This window comes from Phoxinus phoxinus (genome assembly GCF_949152265.1).
Source record: "Phoxinus phoxinus genome assembly, chromosome: 14".
NCBI lineage: Eukaryota > Metazoa > Chordata > Actinopteri > Cypriniformes > Leuciscidae > Phoxinus > Phoxinus phoxinus.
The window spans coordinates 8203849-8229809 of NC_136889.1; the positions used below are offsets into that span (position 1 = coordinate 8203849).

General features: G+C 39.3%; 1 protein-coding gene across 5 annotated transcripts in view; it reads right to left on the minus strand.

Moving 5' to 3' along the window:
• Positions 1–5041: 5041 nt before the first annotated feature.
• lzts2a (leucine zipper, putative tumor suppressor 2a) overlaps positions 5042–25961 on the minus strand; it is a 53470-nt gene continuing 32550 nt past the window's right edge. For 2 of the 5 annotated variants that reach the window (XM_079635188.1, XM_079635190.1), the window contains 4 exons: positions 8254–8787; positions 6924–7496; positions 6552–6821; positions 5042–6473 (listed from right to left, as the gene is read on the minus strand). In XM_079635188.1, the coding sequence (XP_079491314.1) occupies positions 5694–6473; positions 6552–6821; positions 6924–7496; positions 8254–8760 (2130 nt within the window). In that variant the 5' untranslated portion in view covers positions 8761–8787 and the 3' untranslated portion in view covers positions 5042–5693. Of the gene's footprint in view, positions 6474–6551; positions 6822–6923; positions 7497–8253; positions 8788–8974; positions 9024–15836; positions 16084–16549; positions 16649–22774; positions 22966–25961 lie in introns of those variants that run through there. The other 3 variants (XM_079635186.1, XM_079635189.1, XM_079635187.1) reach the window with 3 other exon arrangements.

A 25961-nucleotide genomic window follows, 5' to 3' on the forward strand; every position in this document is an offset into this window, starting at 1 on the left:
TTTCGGTTTACGTTTATTACGACACCTTCTACTGCACGTAAAAGTCATCATGACCTGCTTTCCTTTATTTGTGGATATGACGCAAATACGCAGAGAATGACAGAAGCATGGAGTTTCCCGCGAAATCCGCCACGACTACTATAAAAACTTTTTTTTTTATAATGGCCTTACCAGAGACGGGTTTCTGTGCAACGTCATCACAAAGATGCGCGCGCAACTAGGCGGCAGAAAGCAGCACTCTTTACAGCATTTCTGGCAGAAACAGAGATGACACGGAGCGGTTGTGCTGTAAACTACACTAACCGCTAAAAATATGGATTTAAAATGTAAGAAATCAATACTTTTATTCAGTAAGGATGAATTAAATTGATCAAAAGTTACAGTAAAGACTTATATTCTATATTCAAGATTCTATTTCAAATAAATGCGGTTCTTTTTAACATCAAAGAATCCTGAAAAATATGTTTTATCAACTTACCATATTGGTAATTTACCATACTGGATTAATGATGATGCTGAAAATGCAGAACTCGGCATAACACAGCAAACAGCGGATTTGCCTCTTGAATGCGCGCGCATCCAGTATTGTTAAGGGTAAAGCACAAACACGATTTAGAAGGTGGATTTATGATAGGCTACTTGCTCATTATTAAAAAAAAATTGAGTTCTAGTCGTGTGTTGTTATCTGGTTATTATAGGCTTCATAATAGGCTACATTTCTGAAATCTTTTATAATCAGGATATTAAAATAATGTTCAAAGAAAGCCTGGTGAAAATTATATTTTCTTGTCAAATAAAATGGTTGACTTGTCAGTAAAAACTGTAGGTAAATTAGAAAAAACACCATACTTAGCATGAGGTGACTTTCTTTAATTAAAAACACATTTTTACAAGAAATATACAACATGAAAATATACATACATGACTAAAAATACTACAGATTGACAAAGGAAACATACACAAGCACATACACTAGGGGAAAAAAAGATTAAACGTTAATTTGCTTTGGTCTATTCACAGTGGTTACAACTTCAAAATAGATATTTTGCGTGTGTAAAAACAAAATTATTGAATGTGTCAATAATATTACAATACAGCCGCGGCGCTACCATTGGGCCCGGGTGGGCCTGGGCCCACCCATTTTAGGTCCGGGCCCACCCATTTTGACCCAGTTCATCCAATAAGCAGCCAGAGGAAAGCTTTGAGTGAAAGCGCCAATCAGCGGCTTCTACCCCACGTGTGGACTCTTAAGCCTGCCCACAGGCTGCATCGTCACCATCAAGCGATCCAATGAAATGAATGACTTTAGCGCGAAAGCTTTTCAAGCAAGCTCAATGAGACAGACACATATACAGTAGCTAATATGAAACGCAAAACAAAACAAAGCAGCTTATTTTCATTTCAATTCAGCAAAAAATGCTCAGAGGAGCTGGACCAGGAGGAGGAAACTCCGTCCTGCTCGGCCGCCCTTTCCCCAACAAGTCCTCCAGTAGCCACCCCCTCACACCAGCAAGGCAAGTAAGGTTAGGCCGCCCGCAAAGGCTGTCTGTATCAGGGATTAAAGTTCTCCGCCGCTACGACGGATTTCTGTTAATTGCAGGGTTCCCGCCTGTCCTAATTTTTTTTATTCACTTTTCATAATTTTAAGGCCGTAAATATGCTTACGTTTCTCAAATAGTGTAATAAATGTCTTAATTTCAGTTTGAATAGGTCTTAAATTAAGGAAAGATGAAGTGTAGCCTATTTACATTACTGAGGGGGATGTGATCAAAGCCTGGAGTGGAGCGAAAACACTTTCCTCTCTCCACTCTAAGCGTTCTGTAATCACTCAGCTCTGACTCCACTCCGGGTTTTCCATCCCCGTACACGGGAAAAACTGCTCCATGTTCAACTTCACCTCATTTTAAAAGTTATTCAAATATGTTTGTTTTTTATCTCATGAATTTCTGAATTTATAATAATATAATATTTATAATATTGTATGTAACGGTTTGGAAAAGTATTCTACACGTTTAATAAATAGAATAATATAGCAGTGAATGCGCCTAGGCCTAGAGAAATGCACATTTGGATTAAGAGAGTCTGTTTCTATTCGTATTGAATAGTTGTGCATTGATTTGTATCGAATTTGAATTTCAAGCTTTATAGCTAGTCTATTTAGGATATAGAATGCCTGTTTCAGTCTTTTTGTGTAGCCTATTGAACGTTCAAAAGAGATCAATGAAGTTATGTTTACTGCCAAGACAAGAGGACAGCGACACAAGAGAGTTTTATTTCTCATGCCATTTAATCATGTTTTTGCGTGCATATACGCACTGTAAACCCCTTGGGTAGGATTAGGGGTGCGGAGTGCCTGCCTATTACACGCCATAAAGTGCGTACCATATGCACGCGAAAACTGTGTGTCATGCGCAGGCAAAAAAACCAAAAACATTTTTGGCGTATAAATGACACGAGAAATACAATTCGTGGTATAGATACGATCATACGCACTTTCATTAGAACGTGTTGCGTAGGTAGGCTACGTGGTCGCTGTCCTCAGAAAAGCGCTGAAACGGAGATGAAGGGGACTATTTGGCTTATTTTAACTGGCCCATCCAGTTTTCTGGAGGCCCACCTACAATCAAAATCCTGGCGCCGCTACTGTTACAATATGAGGAATATTTACATGTTTTCATCAGGGGTGTGATTGACATGTCAGGGAGGGATGCACAGGACAATGTCCAGGGGTGAACATACTCGTATAACATATCTGTGCTACAGAGATGATGACAACAAGAGGGATGATAATATGAGCAAGGTGAGAAAAATTGCCAAATTAATATTTTTGATTCTCAGGTAGTCAAAAATTACCAGAAGTGATACAAGACCAGACTAATCACAAACAGTAATCCTTTCTGACCAATACTGAAATTATTAATATGGCCTTGAATGAAAAAATACAAAAATGATTATCTCATAAATAAAGTGTCTGTTTTACTGTAGAATCATGAAGAATATATCACATTGTTTTATATAAAAAAGGAAGCACTGAGTAAAGTGTAAATGTATTAAATATATGCTGTTTAAAAGAATCTGGAAAATATGTAACAGATTATCTTTGGTTGTAATGTGATTTTGCAGTCAGAGTTCCTCATTTGATTTTTTTTATCGGTCTTCCCTGATGTAAAATATACACTTCCCTTGTTGTCGGGCAATGTTCTTACCAATTTTCTACAACATGCACAAAAATCCTTATGTGATAAATCTGTATATTATTAACAGAGAAGGACATGATAAATACATGTGCGGTAGACTCCATGAGAATATAAAAGCACCAACTACTGTATGAAATACTATCAGAGCTGATGGCAAATGATCCCTCTGGACAACAGTGTGTGAAATATGCTATTCAAATTTATTAAACCCACAAAGTTACCTGTGTTACCACAAAATAGCTTGATGTGCTATATATAAAAATATACATCACATATATATTTAATTTTTCATATCTATTTTGTTTTAAAGGATCTGTTCTGTAAAAACAACAAACTTTATATTGTATATATCCCTTTAACAAAATGACCACAAACATTTGATTAGTATTTCTCAGATTGTATGTAAATCTATTATGATATCTATCTATGCATTCATCAACTATGTCATTACTTTGCAGAATTGGTTGGAAAAACCAACCCACTGACCTGTGTGAAGCCATAACGTGACTCGACGCCAGACTGTCTGGCCACAGAAATGCTACGGTGTCATGCACACATGCTATTCACTCTGTACAGTGTGCAAGGCAATACTAAAAAAAAAGAAAAGAAAACATATTTGCCTCTATATTTGCTAGTTATGTCTGCTAATATATCATCTAATTATAAAAATAACACTTCTACATCAGTAATTAGTATCAAATGTAGTGTAAGCAGCGGGGCTGTGAGATGAGAGGTGACAGTTCTTGCTGCATAGTGCCGTAAATGGCTAAGAAATGACACAATGTTACTGAGGACTTAACACCAGCACAGCTAGAACACCAAGAATGAATGCAACAAAACTACAGCTTCAGTGGCCTAACATGATATGCTCAATAGAGTGCCTTCAAGGCTACGTTCACACTGCATGTCTTAGTGCTCAATTCCGATTTATTGCTCAGATCCGATTTTGGAGAGCTGTTCACATTGAGTCCAATATCAGATTCCAGTGTGAACAGATCGTGATCCTGAACTGAACCGGCGATAGATGATAAAAAGATGTCACGCAGCATGCTGTCATACGGAAGTAAACACGGAGAACATTAAAGTAAGTGATTATCCGTTTATTAATAACGTGATCTGCCGCGGAAGCCAGTGGATTTATGTGCAGGCAATATTAAAAACAAAGACTTGTATATAGAGCTGTCACGTTCTTCACAGACTACCTTTCGCAACTGTCTTGATAACTTTGAGTACGTGACTCCCATGAGCGCAGAATTGTGACGAATGTCGATCTAGACTGTGGTCGTATTGTAAAACATCTGACCTGTATCGGATTTAGGACCACATATGGAAGTGGAAATCGGGATTGAAAAGATCAGATTCCACGTGGTTTGTTCTGTTCACACTGTCATGACACAAACAGATAAGAATCACATGTGAGCAAAAAGAAATCGGATTTGGGGCCACATTTACCTGCAGTCTGAACGTATCCCAACTCTCTTCCCATCAGTGTTAATGCTGGTACAATGGGCGAGGCGAGTATTGTGCTCTTTCCATTATAGGATATGATAAACTCCATGAAACCCTTACCCTACATGCTGTATTTCTTCCTATCAGTTCTTCAACCTCATAGCCATTTCAGTATATTTCTTTGCTGAGACAGTCTTTTTCTGGTTGTGTGTAAGGTGTAATTAAGCCTGCCAAGTGCCAATCAATTTTAATTATGTAATCAAATGAAATCGCAAATAACTGCATACATCAATATTTGCAAAGAAAAATTTCTAAATGAAATGTTACATTATTGTAGCAGGCGAGTAAAGTATTGAATAGACAGTTTCATATATGTTTGATTTTTTTCTTCATACGATTGAATATAAGCCAATTCTTGGTCTACAGTCCACAGCAACCCGTTTAGCAATTGGGTTTGTCAATCTGTCCAAGGTAGTTCACAAAGGACGCATTCTAATGTTGTCTCTACACTACAAACATCTTTGGCCGTTTCGTCTCATCTTGCTGCTCATTTCAATATGTTGTAGTTCAAAGTAGTAAAATAAACTGTGGGGGGGGGGGGGGGGGGGGGAAATACATTGAGAGCTCTGTATTCTGTTCAAATGTGTAGTTACGTTTTTCAACAGAAAAACACGTCTTTTGTGAACTTCCTACGTCAACTTAATTACAGCCCTAGTTGTACTATAGGGGTTTGTCAGCAACAAAGCACCATTTTTTAGGACATCCTTCACTTCATCAATGGCATCATTTAACTGCTGTTCACAGTCATTTTACATTCATCTGTAGTCCCTCACAGGTTTCTGAGGCAGGAAGTGATAATAAAGATGTCTAAATACAAACATTCCCTGTTTTATTGGCCTCTGCGGACATCACAACAATAACTTGCCTTGAACACAAGTCTTTTTGAAATAGTGTAGAGAAGCATGTCAAATGACACGGCAGAAAGACTGGTGCTCCTCACACAAGCACAGTGGAGATGTATTTTTGGAGGGCAGAGTAAGATGTGGGTTAGATTTCAGTGGCAGTGATCTCCTCAAAATGGATCTCGTTGCTACGCATGTCAAACTCCTCCATGTCCCTGTTCTCCAGCTCCAGACTAAGTTCCCTCATCACACGCTCCAGGTCACGGTTTCTGCGGTACATCTGGATGTAGTTCTGCTGCAGCTGCTTCTGGTAACGGATCACCTTGTCTTTCTCCTCTTGCCACACCCTGCGTTCCTCGTCAAAGCCCTCCAGCTGGTCCTCGCTCCGCCTTCTCTCGTACATCAGCTCGGCCCGCAGTCGGTCCACCTGTTGACGGAGACCGTGAAGCATGTCCACGCTCTGGCGCTGCACCTTCGCTTCATCACTTTCATATACTAGAAGGTGCTCTTCGCTGTTGTTGTCCCGGAAAGCGGGGCTGATCCCGTGAGTGATCACCCCACGGCTTTGGGGCAGGGGCAAGCTCATGCATTGGCCTTTAGAAGATAGAGCTTGGGACGTGGGCACCGCCAAAGCCTCTTTAAGACGGATGGACTCATCTTCTAAACGGCCCATCTTCTCCCGCAGGAGCTCCGCTTCGCTCTTACGGCGCTGTAGCTCATTCTCGCAAACCTCGAGTTCGAGTGTGCGAGTGCGGGCTGTGGCGTGGGCTTCCTGCGAGCGAGTCTGGCAAGCTTGAAGCTCAGAACGAGCCTCTCTCAACTGGGCCTTCAAAGCAACAATCTCGCTGGCCTTCTGACCAAGATCTGCCTGTAAGTCCTTCAGCTGCTGCTTCAGCAGAGAAATCTCACCTGACTTCTGACACACCTGTGAGACAGAAACATTCAATTGAATTGAATGCAGTAATTACTCATTGCTAGATCCACATGACTAAAAAGGTCTCACCTCCCACTTTGTCTCTTCTAGGCGAGGACCTAGTTGAGTCTGCTCCCTCTCAAAAGAGGCACATCTCTTCTCCAATGCCTCCCGTTCTTGTAGCAGTTGAGAGAAGTCCTCCTGTAATTTCTTCTTCTCCTGTTGCAGCTGAAACACCTGCAGCTGCATAACCTGTTGCGCCCGCTGTGCCTTCAGCTGCACCTGCTTCATCTTCGATGCACAGCTCTGCCGAAGGTCCTCCAACTCTTGCTCACAGCGCTTCTGTTTCTCCTCATACACCTGCATGGAGAAGACACATGATTTGACTTAGGTTGTATACACTGTATCTCACAATTCCCTGTCAAATGACACTAATAACTGGTAGAAAACAGTGATTGTCACCTGACAGATGGCTGCCTCATTCTCATCCAGATTGTCCCTAAGTTGCTGCAGCTCCAGGTCTCTTTCCCTCAGCTTCTCCTCAAGATCCCGAATGACGCCTTCATAACCTTCTCCTGGAGCCGGGGAGCGGCCACATGATCCGCTGTCTGACAGGGGCTGGCCACGCCCACTTAAAGACCCTGTACTCTTACTGGATGATGACCGACCGCTGTCGGAGTTAGAGTGTCCGTGGCCACCACCGGAGCGTGCGGTTTCCATGTGCCCTGTGGGTACTTCACTCTGTGCCAGGCTGTACCCTGTGCTGCTGTAAGTGGGTAGGCTAGAAAGGGAGTTGCGGCCTGAGTCGGACATAGTGACGGACTGGCTACTCCGTGCGTTGCGTCCCCCACTGTAAGAGTTGCGCTTTTCCTGACAACCCAACCCCGCTCCATTGCCAGGAAGTAAGAGGTTGAGACTGCCCTGGCTTTCAGACAGACTGCCCCCTGACCGTGGAGACAGGTACTGCACAGAGTTGCGATTTTTGGGCACGACAGGCTTGAAGGCAGTGGGACGGATCAGTATCTTCTCCATACTCTGTAATCAAAAGTAAATGGTTAATGTAAAACAGTGTTTTCTTATACATATATTAACATTTTATTTTATTCCTGTGCCACATGATCTTTCAGAAATGATTCTAATATGCTGATTTGGTTCTCAAGAAACATTATTATTATCAATGTTGAAAACAGTTGTGCCACTTAATATTTTTGTGAAAACAGTGATAAATTATTTTCTAAATTATTTGATGAATAGAAAGTTCAAAAGAACACAATTATTTAGTAACATTAGAAATGCCTTTACTGTCACTTTTCATCAATTTCATGTGTCTTTGGTTTAATAATTATTAATTTATTTAAAAATTAATTAACTTAATGAGCCCAAACTTTTGAACAGCATCTGAACAATAAATAGCTAAAGAGTGAAGCCACCAACATAACTGAGTGTAAATGAGATGTTAAATGTGTGCAGTGAGTGATGGCATATTGATGTATTGCAGTGACTCCTCGATCAATAAAAATAAATAGCCAATTAGATGTACTACCCACTGTGTGAAACACGCATCAGCAAACCTTTCATTTCTTCTAAAACAAATGAATGAGACCTCAACAATGATATGATGGACAGTGTTTTGAAGGAGTTATTTAAAGAAATGGTTCCAAGACTGTTGGTTCCTAATTCTTCCATAGGTGTAATTTATTTAACATGTATTATAAATATAAAAAGATGTTGTGTCACTAATTTAAAAATGTTTATTGCATTTTTTAAATCTCCCAAGCACCACCAGACTCACCTTTTCCAGTCTGCCTGACACTGGGACGAGTTTGGGCGGAGGACCACCAATATTACCATTCATGCCTCTGTTATCAGGAGGCTCTTCAGTATCACTGGATGGGCTGCACGTGGTCACATGGTTATCATTCCAGTCGCCCACTGGCTCGTCACACAAATAGCCATAGTTGCCATTGCCAGCCGAGATGAGGGCAGAGGATTTGTTCTTCGCAGGTAGAGGAGGCTGGCTGGTGAGAAGTTGCTCTTGTGAGCTGGCGCTGCGCAGTGTGCCCTCTTGCTGTCGGAAACAGCTTATAGCGGGTGTGGGTTTGCGATACTTGGCACCAAAGTCGCTGGCGGCTCGGCAGTGGCGCTCCTGGTAGGTACGTCCAGAGATCAGGCTGCTGACGGAACCCATGGTGCCTGCCACAGCGATGGAGGGGGAGTGAGACACTGAGCAGCACTGCTGGATGTCAGCGCTGGGCTTTGGGTGATCAGTGGGCACAGGCAGCGCCTGAACTAGAGCCATGGCGAACACACGCCCAGGATATACACTCTGTAGAGAGAAAAGCAGGAAGATGAGGAAAAATATTATCGCCTAAATGGGCTGTTTGTCATGTAACCTGTAAAATAAAGTTTATAACAACAGTTTTTTGTTTTTTAACACATAGAATTACACAATTTTAGACGTCGCCACACACATAAAAGGTGCTTTTACAAAAGGTATCGCTATACATTTGTACCTCATTTACCCATAAAGGATGCATATTAGTAGAACCCGATCTGGATGAAGTCTTTTAAAGTGTACATATTAGTACCTTTTGAAAGGGTACCACCCCAGCTTTTATACCTTTTTCTGAGAGTGTGTAACTTTTACACAATGTTGCCACAGAATGAGATCATGGTCTTATTACAGGTTGTTCAGATTAATTGCTTTGAGTTATTACAATAATTTGGGGTTAAAGACCACATATGTTTAGTCCATGTCTGTTAGCTTTGAGGCTATCTATATATAGTACACTTTAACTCTTCTTGTGTGCTGTGTGGGTCATTTGTGACCATAAAAAGACTTACTATATCTACACACTTAAAACTAAACTGGATTGATATCTGGTTGTATGTTAGTGTGGGAATAAAGTCACTTTTTAAGGGTCTTTTTTGACCCCACATAGAAAATATATTGGTTACAATGTATAACGCTCATGCTCATCTTAAGATAGAGTGATCTGCATCTTAAGATAAGATATCCATCTTCATTTTATGTGTGATATAAAAAAAAATGAAAAACGTAATAAATAAAAAAAGATAATCGTCATAATGGGAAAATAAATGGGCACAATGCTGGTGGTCAATTAAATAGAGATAAGCAAGCATTAGCAGTTATTGGTTATGTGTCTGTGAATCAGTGTGTCAGGATTTAATTTGCAGATGGGCATAGAGTGTATATATAGCCTGCTGCTGTGTGCTAAGAGCGGTCTCACCATGTGGAATAATCTGCAAAAAGCCTGCCGGTCCAATCAATTACACACACCCCCAGTGCACTTCAGAAAACACTCCCAATGCACTTCAAAGAGCCACATGCAGGAGAAACACACAGTCTGAGTCGCCAGGAGAGATCAGACCGCCCTGACTGCACTGGCATCCCAATGACCTCTCTACCACAGGGACAGACAGGTTACGAGAAAGCCAGCGCCATTCTGACTCAAACTTCTCATAAGACATTCCCTGTTCTGCTCACTCATCCACATGCAGCCCCCCCACATGCCATTTTAGCTGAGGTTTGGATTCTGATGAAGTCAAAGTAGCAGACTTCAGCACGGGAGGACAGCGTTTCTGTTGTCACAATGTTCGTCCTGGGCATAAACAAGTTTCGCTCTGTGAGGAAGATTTCATTTTTGGGTGAATACCTGATGGTCAATGCATTATCAACCTCTTATATTAACTACAACTACATTTTAGAACATTAGTAAAGTCAAACTGTCAAAAACTGTGTAGCAACACAATTGAAGTATGGATATCTTAGGGCTGTCCCAAGCATTGTTTAGGACCAAGTCTAAGTTAGAGGAAGCGGGACCTTCATTGGTGGGTCCCCTCGTTCCGTTCGCGATCGTCTTTTTCACCAGTTGCACCACCCTAAGGACGGCCCTAGTGTTTCTTATATTTGAGCTTCTTCAAAAATCACCACCCTTTGACTAGATTTCAAATATTCCTCATTTTATACATTCACACAGTCAGCTTCATGAGGTGCAGCCTGGGATGCTTTTTAAATTTTAGTTTATGTGTTTGCTGCTTTTCCTTTAGTAATTGATCCAACTACAAAAAAAGCATTATAATATAATATAATATAATAGCCCACATTTTTTGATATGTTCTTAATCAACGTGATTTATTAATGGGAACAATACAAGCAAAAGCAAATAATCTAAGGCAGACATCAATACAAATAGTGCTACCAAATATATAACTGATCATTTAATCAAGATTTTTTTTTGCAAATAGTTCAAATTAATTAAAAAAGTTTTTTATTTTTTATTCTCGGTTACATACAGTAACATGGACCTCATTGGAGTAAATCTTTAGGGAAAATTAGCTCTAGATGATTAAACAAGAGGTTGGGTCGGAGGGGAGATTCTGCACTATTCCTCTGTGTGTCCTCTAAATAAATCCAGTTGCATATTGACATGGCAAAAGGAATCTTTCTGTCGCATCTGAGAATGTGGATATTAATAGCAGAACACTTGGATAAAACAGTGCTGTGAAGGAGATGAAACAGAAAGTTTGAGAGAGGGGAGAAAGAAGGATAGCGTGACTCGCTGAGAGTAACAGTTTCCAGGGCGGTTCTCTGCGAGTGCTTACGCACATGGTTCCACTAACGTGGCTATCAGGTATTTCTGCCTCAGCGCTTCTTATGAAGCATGTTCCCGATGCCAATCCAGCTGACTGCTCTGTGGCTCTGCTGCAGTGCACAACAATCAGGCCTTAAATGCAAACAAACATCAATGACGACAAAATAATAATAATAACATTTAATAAAATTTACAAAAGTGCTTATATAGGTCAGGGTGCATTATAAAGTGTGTGAAGACATTCAGGCTCAGTTAAACTCTGAGAGTAAATATGTCACTGCCTAAATTTCAACCTGACTCTTCACACTGAAGACACATTGCCAATAAATAAATAAATAAAATACTAATAATCAACTGATACGGATTCATTTCCATTTTCAAATGTTAATCTGAATTCAGTCTGTGATTTTAGCTGTTCATACAAACATGTGAGGGGAAAATGATTTAGCCCAAATCAGATTCTTGAGAAAGTCCAAGACCGCAAAAAGACAAATGTCCAATCGTGCTGAGATCATCATGGATCACTTCACTCTTTCTGAACTCGCTTCAACTAATTCCACCCCCTCCTCAAAGCCAGTCCTCACCCTTTGTTAAACCCAACCTACATCATTCCCAACCAGATTCCAACTGTTACCCTAAAGTTACCCTAAAATGAGCTGCGTGGCCTCCAAACCACTCGCAGAGCCACAGTACATTCTGTACATTCTCCACCCCATCCAAACAAACTAACCCAATCATAACCCTGAACATTCTCCCACAGACTGTGATAAAATAATGAGAAGATCCCCTTAGGACCGGCCCCGCACAACCCTGCAAACTTCAAAACCTGCCGGAGAGACCCGACCTCCAGATCTCACTCCTCTGATCCTCCTCACTGCAGTCTGAGATCACAGAAGTATTCACTTTGGTTTGGTTTCGCTGTGTTTTAGAGGTGAATAGGTCTTAATACCCTTAAATGTTATGTACAAAAGGCCCTATTATATAATATTTAATCATTTGAAACATCTTTTTGTGAAACAATTTGATTACAGAGTGTACTAGTGCTGTTTGTTTGATGTTTTATGCCTTTCAATGACAAATATAATTTACCACATAACCCCTTTCTAAAATATATATTAGGCACAGGCAGCTATACAAAATGTACACTGGAGAAACATAAAAAAATGTCTGTCAAAAGAATCAAATCATTTTTATTAATATCATGATTTCAGGCCAATCTTTAGAAAGTAGACAGTCAAATTCTGTAAATAATTTAATAATTTTTTTATTATATTGTCTATTGTGTATTTTTTTAACCAAACACCATGCAGACAAAATCAAAACTACGCCACTGATATATATATATATATATATATCAGTGGCGTAGTTTTGATTTTGAAATTGGTGGGGACGGGGACATCAATATATAGTTTTGATCGAAATTATTGCTAGGGATATATCAGTGTCATATATATATATATATAAGGGGTGGAACGGTACATGTATTCGTATTGAACCAAATTAGTATATTATAAACTTAAAAATGTAAGCAATAATTTAAATCTAAAAAACAACCAAAATGACAAAAGTACAATAGGCTAGTACTTTAAATATATATACATAAATTCTACGCCCCTGATATATATATAAGTACTAGCCTATTGTACTTTTGTCATTTTGGTTGTTTTTTAGATTCAAATTTTTGCTTACATTTTTAAGTTTATAATATACTAATAATATATTTTTACACTTTTTATTTTCCCCGCATTAGTTGTAAACCTTCCCACAGACCCCCTAGCTCTCCTTTGCAGCCCCCAGTTTGAAAGTCCCTGTATTACACATTTGACATATGTCAGGCTGTTCTGTCCTGCACTAAAGATGGTTAAAACACGCGCAGCTCTCACTCTTGCTCAGTCTTTGATCTTGACAGTGAGAGAACAGTGCGTCTCTCTTCTGCAGGTGTTCCTAATCAAATTCCACAGCGAGGTGGCTGGTGGCTGAAATCTCGTTATGATAAGTCTTAATAGCGCCACCGCCACCGGAAAGGATTAGCGGCGAGGTGTGAATCCCCTGGGAATCACAGAGCTTCTCTGTGGAGTCTGGAGCAGAATAGGATGGAATGCCAGCATTGAGCCTGGAACCCAGCAGAGCTCCAAATCTCCGGGCAGAAATCCCTAAACCCTTAATCACATTTGGTCTCTCTGTTTGGTTCAAGTGCAGATGCAGGGGCAGGATATTTGATGTGTGTGATGATCCCGATCAAAGCCTCTTTCCATGGAGAAGTTAGACATGACATTGTGGCGTCCGACAACAAAGCATTTGTTCTGATAAAGGCAAGCTTTTTCCCGTAACTGTGCATACCTCATTTATAGAATCAACTAATTTAAGATTTTAGGTCATGCAAATCTGCCAAAACAAGACCATTTTCAAAATACAGCAGATAATAAACTCGTGTTACATCACACAGCCCTCACAGGCACACACAGATCCACAGAAGCACGGGAAACAGCACAAAGGAAATGCTGACCTCATCTGCAACCACAAATCCTCATTAACACAGTGTGCTTGTTCCACAAAAATAGAGTGGACAAAAGTACATGCTTGGATAAATGTGGCCCATGGAAAGCAGACAATTAATCCACAAGAATGACTCCTTGTGCACTAAATAGGGAAAAGCATAGTCTCAGTGCGCTCAAGTGAAAATGAGAAAGTAATCAGTGAAACTTATGATATTGTGTTTAACGATTATGAAGCTTTCGGCGGAGCCGGAGCATGTGAGGACTGAAGCGGTCAGCTGTGTGTATTTACATTCTTAAGGGATCTCTATGCCCCGATGACCTTCTAGTCTTTCTCATTAGTCACTCTATCCATTCCTTTAGTTTCTTTTAATCATTCTTCTTCCTTCCTGCTCTCCTTTGAGTCACTCATTTTCATTCCTTAACGGAATGTCCCAGGTACATTTGCTACTTATCTACAACTTATCTACAGCATTTGTTGCATAACGTTGTCTGTAAACCTGGTCACTTTTGCACAATGTCTCTGCAGGGATACTAAGAAAGGACTGTAACGTGTCCTCATGTTTGCTTGGAGCTGCAGGTAGTTTAACTGACTGCTATCTTGAATAAACAGATAAAACTTGTTTCCCTCCTGTTGTCTGCTTATGTTAATGATGTACTACAACAACAACAACAAAAAGAAACCAGAAAAAGCCAGAAACCATCTAAACAAAAGTAATTTGCTTCATTTTACAGACACAAATTGTTTTACTATTATTAGTTTACTATTACGGTATTTACTATTTTTAAATTGCTTAGTACTTTTATAATTTTGTAGTGCTTTTGTAATTTGTATAAGTTTAGTAAATATTTCTGTATATTTGTTTTTTTTTAAATTCAGTATTAGTCATTTTAGAACTTTAACTTTTTATATTTTCGTTCAAGTTTTTTCATCTAATATCATTTTTTTATTTCAATGACAGAAAATGTTTGATAGTCTGTTTTAGTTAAAGTTAACAATAAAAACGTTTGTGTTTACCAACAAAACTAGTCTCACCACAAAGATTTTGCTCTAAAAATACACTTTTTAATAAAATAAAAAAAGTTTTTCCTTTTACACGGTGTCCTCTCATCATCTAGCACTACTGTAATGTCTCTCACATTTCTCCCAGATTTAAACGTGTTACATGTATATCAGTGTGAGTTATAGATATGAATCAGTGTCTTGCTTCAGTCACACGTCCGAACCCCCCCAGAGATCTCCAAACGGCCGCTCTGCAACCCGCGGCCGCTCCGCTGCTTCCTGCCAGCTGCACTCGTATTGTCCCCTCCATCAGATAACATACACAATGATACAAAAACACTCACGGTTACATTCACAAACACACCGAAAAAAGATCATGGTCACATGACCGCAGCAGAAAACTAAACATACTGTTAGTGATCTGAAGAACCTACTTTGAAACACACTAATTAGGTTGCTGCAATTACAAGGTGTGTGTGCTCATGAATTATTCATATATGCCACGGAGAGTAATTGTAGCGGTAATTAAACTTAATTAACATAGTATTTGTTATTTAGGAAGAGGGAAATTAGCAATTTACAGTTACTACAAAAAGCCAAACAACACAATTAATTAGACTGCTCTAAATTAGTTTAGAAAAGAATGCCAACAACAACTAATGAGACCTAAAAATAAAAAGGTCATAGTGACTTTTGTTTTTATCTATTTTAATCTGATGATTATAGGAATGATCTACATTCAGAAGATTATAAATCATAAAAAAAGTCCATGGCCCTTTATGCTAGTATAGTGTTACTAATGCTAAATCTCAATTTTCATGTTTGTAGTTTCCTGGATTAGGATTAGTGTGTCCCAAATTGTGTGTAAAAAATGCTTTTAACATTCACAACCCCACTAAAGAGTTGGTGACAGATCTCTTATATTTTCAGCCAGGGAACAAATCCCAATAGCAAATAGCTAATTGAACTAGGGCTATCAAAATGAACACGTACATTTTACAAATTTAGAAATGTTTTTTCTGTCATCCTTTGGCTAGAGATACAGTATATGACCATACTCTTATTCATTCAAGTGTTTTTAAACAACCCAACTGTAACAAGGGCCGTAACACACCTATCCTTCTATGTTTTAGGACTGTATATCTGCAATGCTAGTTTTGGTTTCCCTTTGTGAATGATGAAAACAGACTATTGATACTTGCTGATAGACCGTTATTTCCTTACACACAGGCACTAAATGCACATGCTAGTTGGCAGTCACCTGTAGTGTTTGCGGTGCAGCTTTTAGCCCAGACATAGCCAATGTGAGGCAGGAGAGAACTCAATTCGGTACTATGAAGTGGCTCTCTGTGTTCACTAGTGATAGGGAGTCTACTCCAGAAAAGTGGATTCCTCAACTCTGATTATCCCTGTAGAGTTGGGGTTGACTCCAGCACAGGAAACAACCTTCGTTGTTGGCTCTGTTGCTTTGTCCGAAGTCGCTGACTTGTTTACTCATTCTCAAATTCCTATGTAGAGAATAACAGTTTAGTGCACTATATCAGCAAGGAGTGAACGAGATTAATTATAGAAAAATGTGTGATTAATAGTATTCTTTTAATCGGCTGGCAGCACTAAAATGAACACTAAATTGCACATGCTTGTCTACACAATACTGGTGTACAGTGTTTCTGCATTCTCAGAAGTATGTACTTTGTCATCACAAGCGAAGTACATACTTTTAGTGCATAGTAGAATTATACAATATAGGATACAACTTCAGGAATGTGGATGTCAGTCACTTTTTACACTGTCCTTATCAGCTAATGTGCAAGACTGGCTCAAATAAATTAGCTAAAGACTTGATAAATTGAATTATGCTGTTGGCCAGTCTGAAAAGTCCACCGGCGCCCAAGTCTGGAGGAACAGTGTTTAGTCATGAATGACGCATTTGCAATAATAGAGTCAATGGAGCAAGAGAGAGGGAGTCATTACCATCAGTGGACCCAAATATCCTCCTCAGTGTGTACTGAAGTGATCTGACGGACTGAATGTCTTCTTTCATCCCTTCATTTCTCAGTCAGGAGTTTTATTCTGAAGGATGACAATGAGTCACTGATCACACTTTCACAGCCTTGCTGTCTGAGAACAAGGATTATTCTTTCTGGCACATGTACAAAAGCACTGAGTGTGTTGTCATTAATTATGTGTGTAAAATTCTCTGTGTCAGGAAAACAAAGCAGAATGGGAACGGGGAGTGTGTGTATGATTTATTGATAAGGAAGACGAGAGTCTTCTTAACTTTGTGATTTCTTTACAATACTTGTTTGGATGTGTCAGGGTTCTCATGGTAATAGAAATAAAAATACACCTGGTCGGATAGCTGTCCGATTTGTTAAAACGGTTTCATTTACTCTTGGCCACATAAATGTGTCTCCACAAAACGTTATAAACCCGATCTTCAAGTCCTGTGCTATATACAAATTAAAATTTCTGTTATTCATTCTTATCAATTTTATACCACAATCTTCATAAAAAACTACCGAAGCATAAAGTTTGTTTTATAGAAGAAACAGAAAAAAAAGGCAAACCATTATCCATTTATTACTTTTTTTATATGATTGGGACAAGAACTAGAACAAAACAACATATTAAAGGCCCGTTCACATCAACGATGATAACTATAAATATATAGTTCTAAAATTCGCTCTAAATATAAAAGAATAGCATCGACCACACCACAACTATAACGATGACGACACCGAGAAACAATATCGTTGGAATCACTTCCAGAACGATTTTTTCCAGCTGATGAACGATAAGAACACTGACAGCCAACCAGAATCCATCCTGATTTAAAGAGCACGAGCATTTGACGCAGACGACGACAAAACTGCAGTGCATGCTTAATAAACAGAACAATATTGTAACACTAATATATCTATCGTAACAGTAATACAGTTATCGTAACATCGTAACAGTTATCATTATTAGTGTGAACAGGCTTTGAGAGTTTCAAATTTAGAAAATTTATTTTGGCACTAGTGAATTCACTCAAAATTCAAATCTCTTATCCAATGGCATTACAACAGCGATTCCCGGAGACCACATGGCTGCTGTTAAATTCTGTGTAAAGCAACTCATTTTTCATGGTAAACCCCTGCAGATCTCCTCCTTCAATTAATTGTATATTTCTTTGTTGAAATGCTGGATCGAATTAAAAGCGGAAGGGAAACACTGCCTGTAGAACAGGCATTATTGGTCCTGCTAGTTTCACTGCCAACCTGTTGCTGTTACAGGCTTTTGGCTTTTGGCTCTGTTTGGGGCTGTTGCCATGACACTTGAGGCCTACATGTGCACTGCCTGGGGTGAAAGAGAGCGAGAGGGGGAGGGAGCCAGAGTTTGTAACAAAAACAGAGGGAGAACTCCACAGAGAAGAGAGGAAAGAAAGGGACAATGAATGATAGATAGACCATAAAAGAAAGACAAATTAAAACCTGAGCAGGTGGAGTGTTCGTGAACATGCATAAATAAGTCGCAGGAAGGGGAAGGCCTGAGTGAAGTAGAGGAATCCATAAAAGAATGAGTGAGAGGGGGGAAACTCAAAGTTTGAGGAGACAAGGGGCTGGTCGGCTCTTTAGCATCTCAAAGCATATGGGCTCTATTAAAGGCCCCCCTGAACAGGGGCCCCGAACCGCCTCACAAACCTTACGAAGACAATCTCTCCTGTCTAACTTTCCGAGCCTCCCTGGGCATCTCATCCAGCGAGAGCCTTTCAGAAAAGAGCCGGCTGCCTCAGACTCCAGAATGAGATGCAGCAGGCGACGGTATTTGCACAATACCACACAGGAGCTGCTGCCATCTGGACTGACACTACCTGCCAATCAACGGTGGACATTTTGTTTTACCCAGTGAGCAGTGCTAGACTCACTGGCACAGGCCCAGACGCCAACCGTAGTGCCCATTACAAAGCATCTGCCAGCAGGAACAACCTCACATGGTCTGACTGGTATAAGATTGAGTGCAAGCATCTCGGTAATCTATTAAAAAAATATACATTTTTAAAAAAATCACCTCCATTATTACACTAAGTCCACACAAAATATGCAATCGAGATGGAAATATTAAAGTATTTAAAGTTATTAAACAGTTGTTTATGGTTCTGAGTACAGTATAACTTGATTTGTCTATTACAACTAAATAAGGTTCTATGTTAATATAACTTGACCTCTTTAGTTTAATCTTGTGTAAAAACTTGATTTAAAGTTCCCCATATTATGCTTTTTCAGATGTTACATTTGAAGTAATGTATAATATAAGCTGTTTGTGAATGTAAAAGGTCTGCACAGTTTCAAAGACACTTCCCAAAGGATGAGGAGACCAATCAGGCCTCAGAGTTTTCTCAGAGTTGAGGCACTTTGTCGAAGGTAAACTAGACAACCACAAGCAAAATTGTATATTCTACTTTGAGTTATGGCTGTGAGATAATAAGTAGCCTACTTATGGTACTTTTTAGGTTTGAATTGAAAAAACTTCTGATGTACACACATTTTGCACTATTTTTTCTGTACAGCCATTTAAGGTCTTACACTACTGTGCCAACTTTTTCTAAGCTGGTTTTTGCAGCAAAATGGATCAGGCCTTATATGCTGAGAGTCTGGCTACGCAAGACTGGTCAGACTACCACTGTGTGGTCAACAATACTTGGTCAATCTGACCCATTGCAATTCTGGGCATTTGCAAGCAGTAGAAAAGCGTCCAGCGTGGGAACGGTAACGTCCAGGAGCCTGTTGTTTCTGAGTCAGCTGCTCTATGCCACGGTAGGAATTTCCAACCACTAATGATTATTCAGTTCAATCCAGTGGTCAGAAACAGACACTTGGAATAACAGCAGAACGGAGAGGAGCTGTGGCTCTACCTCATTGTTATTACTTTGAGAGTGGCCATTTTGAGGAGATGCCACTGGTAGGATGGTAATAAAGTGATGGATTTTTTTTTTATGTAAGTAAAGAGTACGGTCTGAAAAAACAATACTGATCCATCAGAGTGAAATTCAGACCTTCAGTTATGAACAGGAGGACAGACAGTTTGGTTTTTATAGAAAACAACAAGGACGAGCTACTGCCCTGCAGAAATGACTGTGAGCTGATGTTTATTCAAATTCAAAAGGTTTTGATATTTAAAAAAAATGATCTCAAATACCTATCCAGATTACCGGTAGTTGAATAATCACAGTATATAAATGTAGCCCGATTGAGAAATCAGTGTCCAAAACGTATGAAAATACTGTGGTATATATATATATTTTTTTTGATGAAATCTGATAATGTGGAAAACAAAGCATACACTGTAAAATTGCATTATTTTATAGGAAAAGACAGTAAAATGCTACAGTAAAAATCCTTTTAAAACTACTTTACCAAACAGAAAAAAATTGTAAATGGTTTACCATCACATTAAATGTACTGTAAATTTGACCATATAATTTCGATGAAAAACATACTGTACATACGTTTTGTTTTCAGTTTTGTTATCAGTATACATTCTTCTGTGTTACATTTTCTATTATTGCATTAATTTTTATCGCATTATTTTATTTTATTTTATATATACACATTTATTTACACACGCACGCGCACACGCACGCGCACACGCACACGCACACACACACACACACACACACACACATTACGGTGAGTTTCTGGCAACCACAGCTGCCACTTTATACAGTGAAGGAAAATAAATGAAAATTTACTTTTCGTGATAGAAAGTTGTGTTTTGCCCCTGTTTCATGAGGAAATAATGGGTTCTTTGGTTTTTAAATGGACAATAGATACGTTTTTATGCGAGTTCTTGAAGTCAAAGTATTTCTTTATTAGCTGTGGTTATTGATTTCCTCAAAATGGCTTCTCTGCCTCCTCTCAAAGCTTTCTGAACCAAACATCAGCAGGAAGAGACAAATAAATAATCTTGCGGTGTTTCTGACAAACCATAATCATCAGTCTCATGATCAAACTGAAATCCCAGCGCAGAAATGCACTGCAGTCGGAGGGAAAAGTGGCACAGCGCACATAACAGTAAATTAATTCCACACCAGCGCTTACATAACCAGCGTGGCCTCAGACAAACTATGCCAGCATGAATATGTAATTCAAGTGCAGAGATGGTGAACCACGCAGGAGCCGCAAACAGAAAAAAAAGACAACCTTGGAGCTGGTCGTGAAACTTGCAAACACGCCACAGCGAGACCAGCCGCAAGAGGATGTGGACATACACACACTGTCCCAACAGATTCCAGCCAAGCTCAGACGGAGAGGAAAAGAGTGGCATGGAAAGTTGTGATTCAGTGAAGTCAGCTGAGACTGACTCGGTAATGAGCTCTCCCTCTGTATATACGTCGGCAGGAAGCTACAGCCTTATATAAATACTTGGCACATAAAGGCATCTCATAAATGGAAACAGTAAAGTGACGAAGAGGAGATGGTACGAGGTGTTTTGGAGAACCTAAACCTGTGAGGCACAGCTAGACAGTGAGGCACATTCTGTCCTTACAGAGACAGTGAGCTGACCGCATTTACTAAGGCTGTATTTCAGAGCCCTGTAACATATGAGAGTGATTTAACTCATCTATTATTTTCCGACTCACTGACGCAAGCACCTTTCCACCCCCCTAGGTGATCTCATCTGGAGTGGAGTCTGGACGCTGCTGACACGCCGTAACGGGCCGCTCTATTTCAGGCTTTTTCTGCAAGAATGTGCCACGAGCTGAGTCACATCCACTTTAAACACAAACGGGAATCTCAGTATACTTGGGGGCGCTTCAATCTAAACTTCATCCCATTCGAAAAACGAAATGTCAATAGATCAGACTGCATGCTGCGCAAGAAGCTTAGCGGTGTTTGACTAGTTTGAAGAAGCTTTGTATAAGCACTCGGCAAGGAGTGATTGGAGTGTGCGTGTGTGTGTGTGTGTGTGTGTGTGTGTGTGTGTGTGTGTGTGTGTGTGTGTGTGTGTGTGTGTTGGACGTTCCAATCTAGGCCAGTTGGTCATACATCAACTTTTTACTTCACATTCACAATAAAGCAAACAAAAAACTCCAAAAGGGACTTTTCTCCATTATTCCAGAAGAACCATTTTGGGTTCCCCAAACAACCTTTCAGTGCACAGCTCTTTAAAGAACCATTTTTTCTTAGTGTAAGAAACTTTGGCACTTTTTCCACTAAAGACAGTTTTGTGCAACGGAAAGGTTCCATTGGTGGTTCTTCATGGAACAATAAATGTTAATGAAGAACCTTTATGTTTAAGGGTGTACTTCCGAAACACTGCTTTTCAACAACGTAAAAGTCCACAAAACAAAGATAAAACAGTTTAACCAAGTTCTGTAAATCAATCAATTCACAAGGCCCTGCTTTCACACTCTCTCTCTCTCTCTCTCTCTCACACACACACACACACACACACACACACACACACACACACACACACACACACACACACACACACACACACACACACACACACACACACACACACACACACACACACACACACACACACACACACACACACACAAAACAACAAAAGATATGACAAGAATGACATTAAAATGAGAGCAAATAGAGACTTTTGTTTAAGCCTCATGCTTCTAAGATATTTCTCCTGTAAGAAAAAGCCCCCAGTAATCTCACATGTGAACTGAGTCCCAGATACAATCTCAATAAACAAGACCTCAAAAGCAAGATGCCAAAGTCTGCAATAGTTATAAATCTCAATATAAACTCACGCATTTGTCACATTCTTCCAGTATCAATGATGTAAGCTTTTGTTGTCCACATTCACATCATATTCTTACTGTATATAGTAGGAATTTCAGGAGAAACATACATAGAAAAAGTTGATACTTAAATGAAACATAACTGAGATCTCTATAATGCTCTGAGAGAACAATAAAAAACCCTTCGAGTAGTAGAGTCAACTTGCTGTATACCCTCAAAACAACACATTACGATTAACTTTGTGCCATGCAGTCGTTCTCACACAGAAGAAAGCACTAACACTGCTCCATAACTTCAAAGAGCTTCTTCTCACCCCAGTGTGATCAGCTTTAAGAAAGTTAATCATTCATTTCACATCACTTCAAAGCTCCTGTGAGCTGCAGTGGTAATCTGAACTCTCGTGCATTCAGAGGGAGTAATAAATACAGTCGTGTTGCTGACATACCCATAGTGCTCTGCATGGCTGCCTCCTCGCGTCTTCCCCCAGTCTGTCCTGGAGGTACAATCCCAGTCTGCTTCTTCTCTTTCTCTATCTTTCTTTCGCTCTGCTCCTCCGCCTCATGCCAAAGTTTCCTCTCTTTTCTCTGGTAGAAACCCCCTTCTCCTCTGTCCTGCCCTGTCCTCTCTTTCCCTGCTGTTTGCCGCCACAGCACCGCCCCCTTCTCCTGCAACCCTCCTCCCTCTCTCACTTTGTCTGTGGCCCTTTCCTCCTCCACTACCCCCATCCTCACACACATTTAATCCCTCCTCGTGCTCGCTCCCTCTCTTTTTCCTCATCTTTCCTCTACCTTTTCCCTTTCTTCATTTCTGTCCACTATTTTCTGTGGAAAATGGAAGGACTGTCATCCTGTTTTCAAATCTGACCCTCAGCAGCTGCTTTATCCTATTTCTAAGGTCTCTAAATTATCAACATGATCAAAACTTTGCTGAAAAAAAAAATGCCTTCTGGTATCTGATTGATACTTCATACTCTTTTAATTCTAAAAATGAAGGTCGTAAGTCATGCCTTTTTGCTGTGAAATCTTTAATGATTTTTAGAAAGTAAATGTAAGAATGACTAAGAATATATTGCTTGTTTAATGAATAGTTTATAGAATATATTGTTAATATAACATTGTTAGTAATATTTCAAGGTGAACACTTCCTGGACTGAAGCCACTTAGGTTTAGTTGGGGGTGGTTAATTTTGTTAGTTAGTGTGTAATGTTGTTGTTTGAGCATAAACAACATCTGCAAAGTTACAATGCTCAAAGTTCAAAGCAAAGGGAGATATTTTATTTTAAAGAAATTGCTTTTTAAGGACTACAACAAACGGCTGGTATGGACTACACGACATTCCTCCCGGGTTGGTGATGAGAATTTACACAAGACAAAATATGCTAATCAATGACTAGAAGATAACTACACATAAGCTACATAAATTCATCAACTAACCATTCAGGAATGTTGTCTACATGTTGTCACTTCTTCTTGAGTCTCTCCATCTTTCTGACTCCGGTTTGAACATAAAAGGCTAAAAGTTTTTGAACTTTTCAGTCCATGTCTGTGTGAGGTAATCAAAGCTGCTAAGAACGCTGTTGTAGCTCCGCCCCCTGTGCCGGGAGCACCAGCTCATTTGCATTTAAAGAGACAGACACAAAACAAGCCGTTTTTGCTCACCCTCAAAAAGCGTCAACTTTAACATGCTATATAAAAATATCTGTGGGGTATTTTGAGCTAAAACTTCACATACACTCTCTGGGGACATCAGATATTTATTTTACATCTTGTGAAAAGGGCATTACACCACCCCTTTAATTACATAAGAAGAATCAAGTTAAAATGTAAGTATAAAATATGATAAGGTTTTTGTGAAACGTTTGTTTGTATATCTCTCAATCATCATAGTGAAATGCATTATATATGTTTTTCCCCAACACTAAAAACTACAGAGCTTTGATCATAAAACCTTACTAAGACATAACATCTTACTAAGACATATTATTGGGAGATACATAAAATGCCTATAAATATCAGTCACTCTGTAAGTAGTTAGTTATACTGTTATACAGATCTCTTTACAAGTTGAATCTCATCTTATATTTTGACCATGTACATATCAGCAACAGCACCAAATTGCATGTTTTTTGCTCAGTTTGCGCTACTGAATAAAACTAAGGTGTGTTTTCCTTCTCAAATATGAACTCCATATTCTATACTCTATCATACTATATATATATACTATATGAGCATCTTTGTGGGGACATTTTGACCCCATAATGTAGGGTATACCTGAACCAACCACACACGCACACGCACGCACACACACACACACATACACGTGTAAATGCTGTGCATAAAGAGTTTGTTATCCACTAACTGGATTAGGGTAAAATCTCAGTCAAACTCTTCGTCTGTTTAGTGGATTTTCCTGGGATATACGTTAATCTCAAGGCATGCTGGGACATCAATGCATGACTCACTCTAAACATTGACTCATCACATGCCCACATGCCTTGTTAATGCTTTAACATACGAAAGAGCATAGTAAACACACTCCGTCACCACAACTACACACACCAAGCGCACCACAAAGGGTCTGTTGTGCCATATGATATCACAATGAAACTTTCAAGCAAAGTGATCAAAGTAAAACGTTGAAAAGAGGACAAGAACAGAAAACCACATTTGGGTGTGTTTTTTATTTTTTTACTATATGGACACATTTGGCCCTGTGTACTTTTATATAAATGTACTCGTCTCATTTGTACTAGTTTAATTTGTTTATTAACAATGTCCATCAGTGGTCAACCATGCTTCATAGGAGAATGCAGCCTTTTAAACATTTTTAGGAACTTGTATTAAAATTGGTATAAACCAACAAATGACAGTGATGGAAACAACATGCTTGTTTAGTCCCTGTTCGTTTGTTACCTTAGTTATTCAAAAGTTTTATAATTAGTATCACGTGGCTGTTCCTGTTTTATCCCTTATGTTTTATGTGTATTTATAGCCCTGTGTTTCAGTTCTTGGTTGTCTGTTTTTGTTGTTGCTTTGATGGTTTGGTTTTCCATTCAGGAATAAATTACTTATTTCTTTTAAATATATATATTAAAATAGAAAACAGTAAATTGTAATAATATTTCACAATATTACAGTTTTACAGTATTTTTTTAGCCTTGGTGAGCATTAAGTACTTATAGAAACACGTGCACGACCTCAAACTTTTACTGTATATATACTGTAGCCTACATAAAAGACATCTGAAAAGTAGCAAAAATATCCAAAATAGTTTCAATGTAACCTAAAAGTAAAAACACTCTAATGTAAATCAATCCCTGGGACACAGAAATGCTGTATTTGAAGAATCAGCCATTAATCTAAAGGGTTGCCTTTCAGTGAAACCTATTCACTGGTTCTTCCCATTCATTCGTTTACCACTTCACTCCCTCATTTACTGGCCATTCCCAAACAAAAGCAAGGGAGCATGACGTGTTTCACCTAACCTGCATGCGCAGAGAACAGTAAATACAGGGACACAGAGTAGTGTGGGACTCTGGAGTGAAGTGAAAAGGAGAAGAGGAGGAATGAGAGAGGCAGGGAGGAAGGAGAGCTAATGAAGCGTTTGGAACAGATGAGCATCTGAGTGATTAA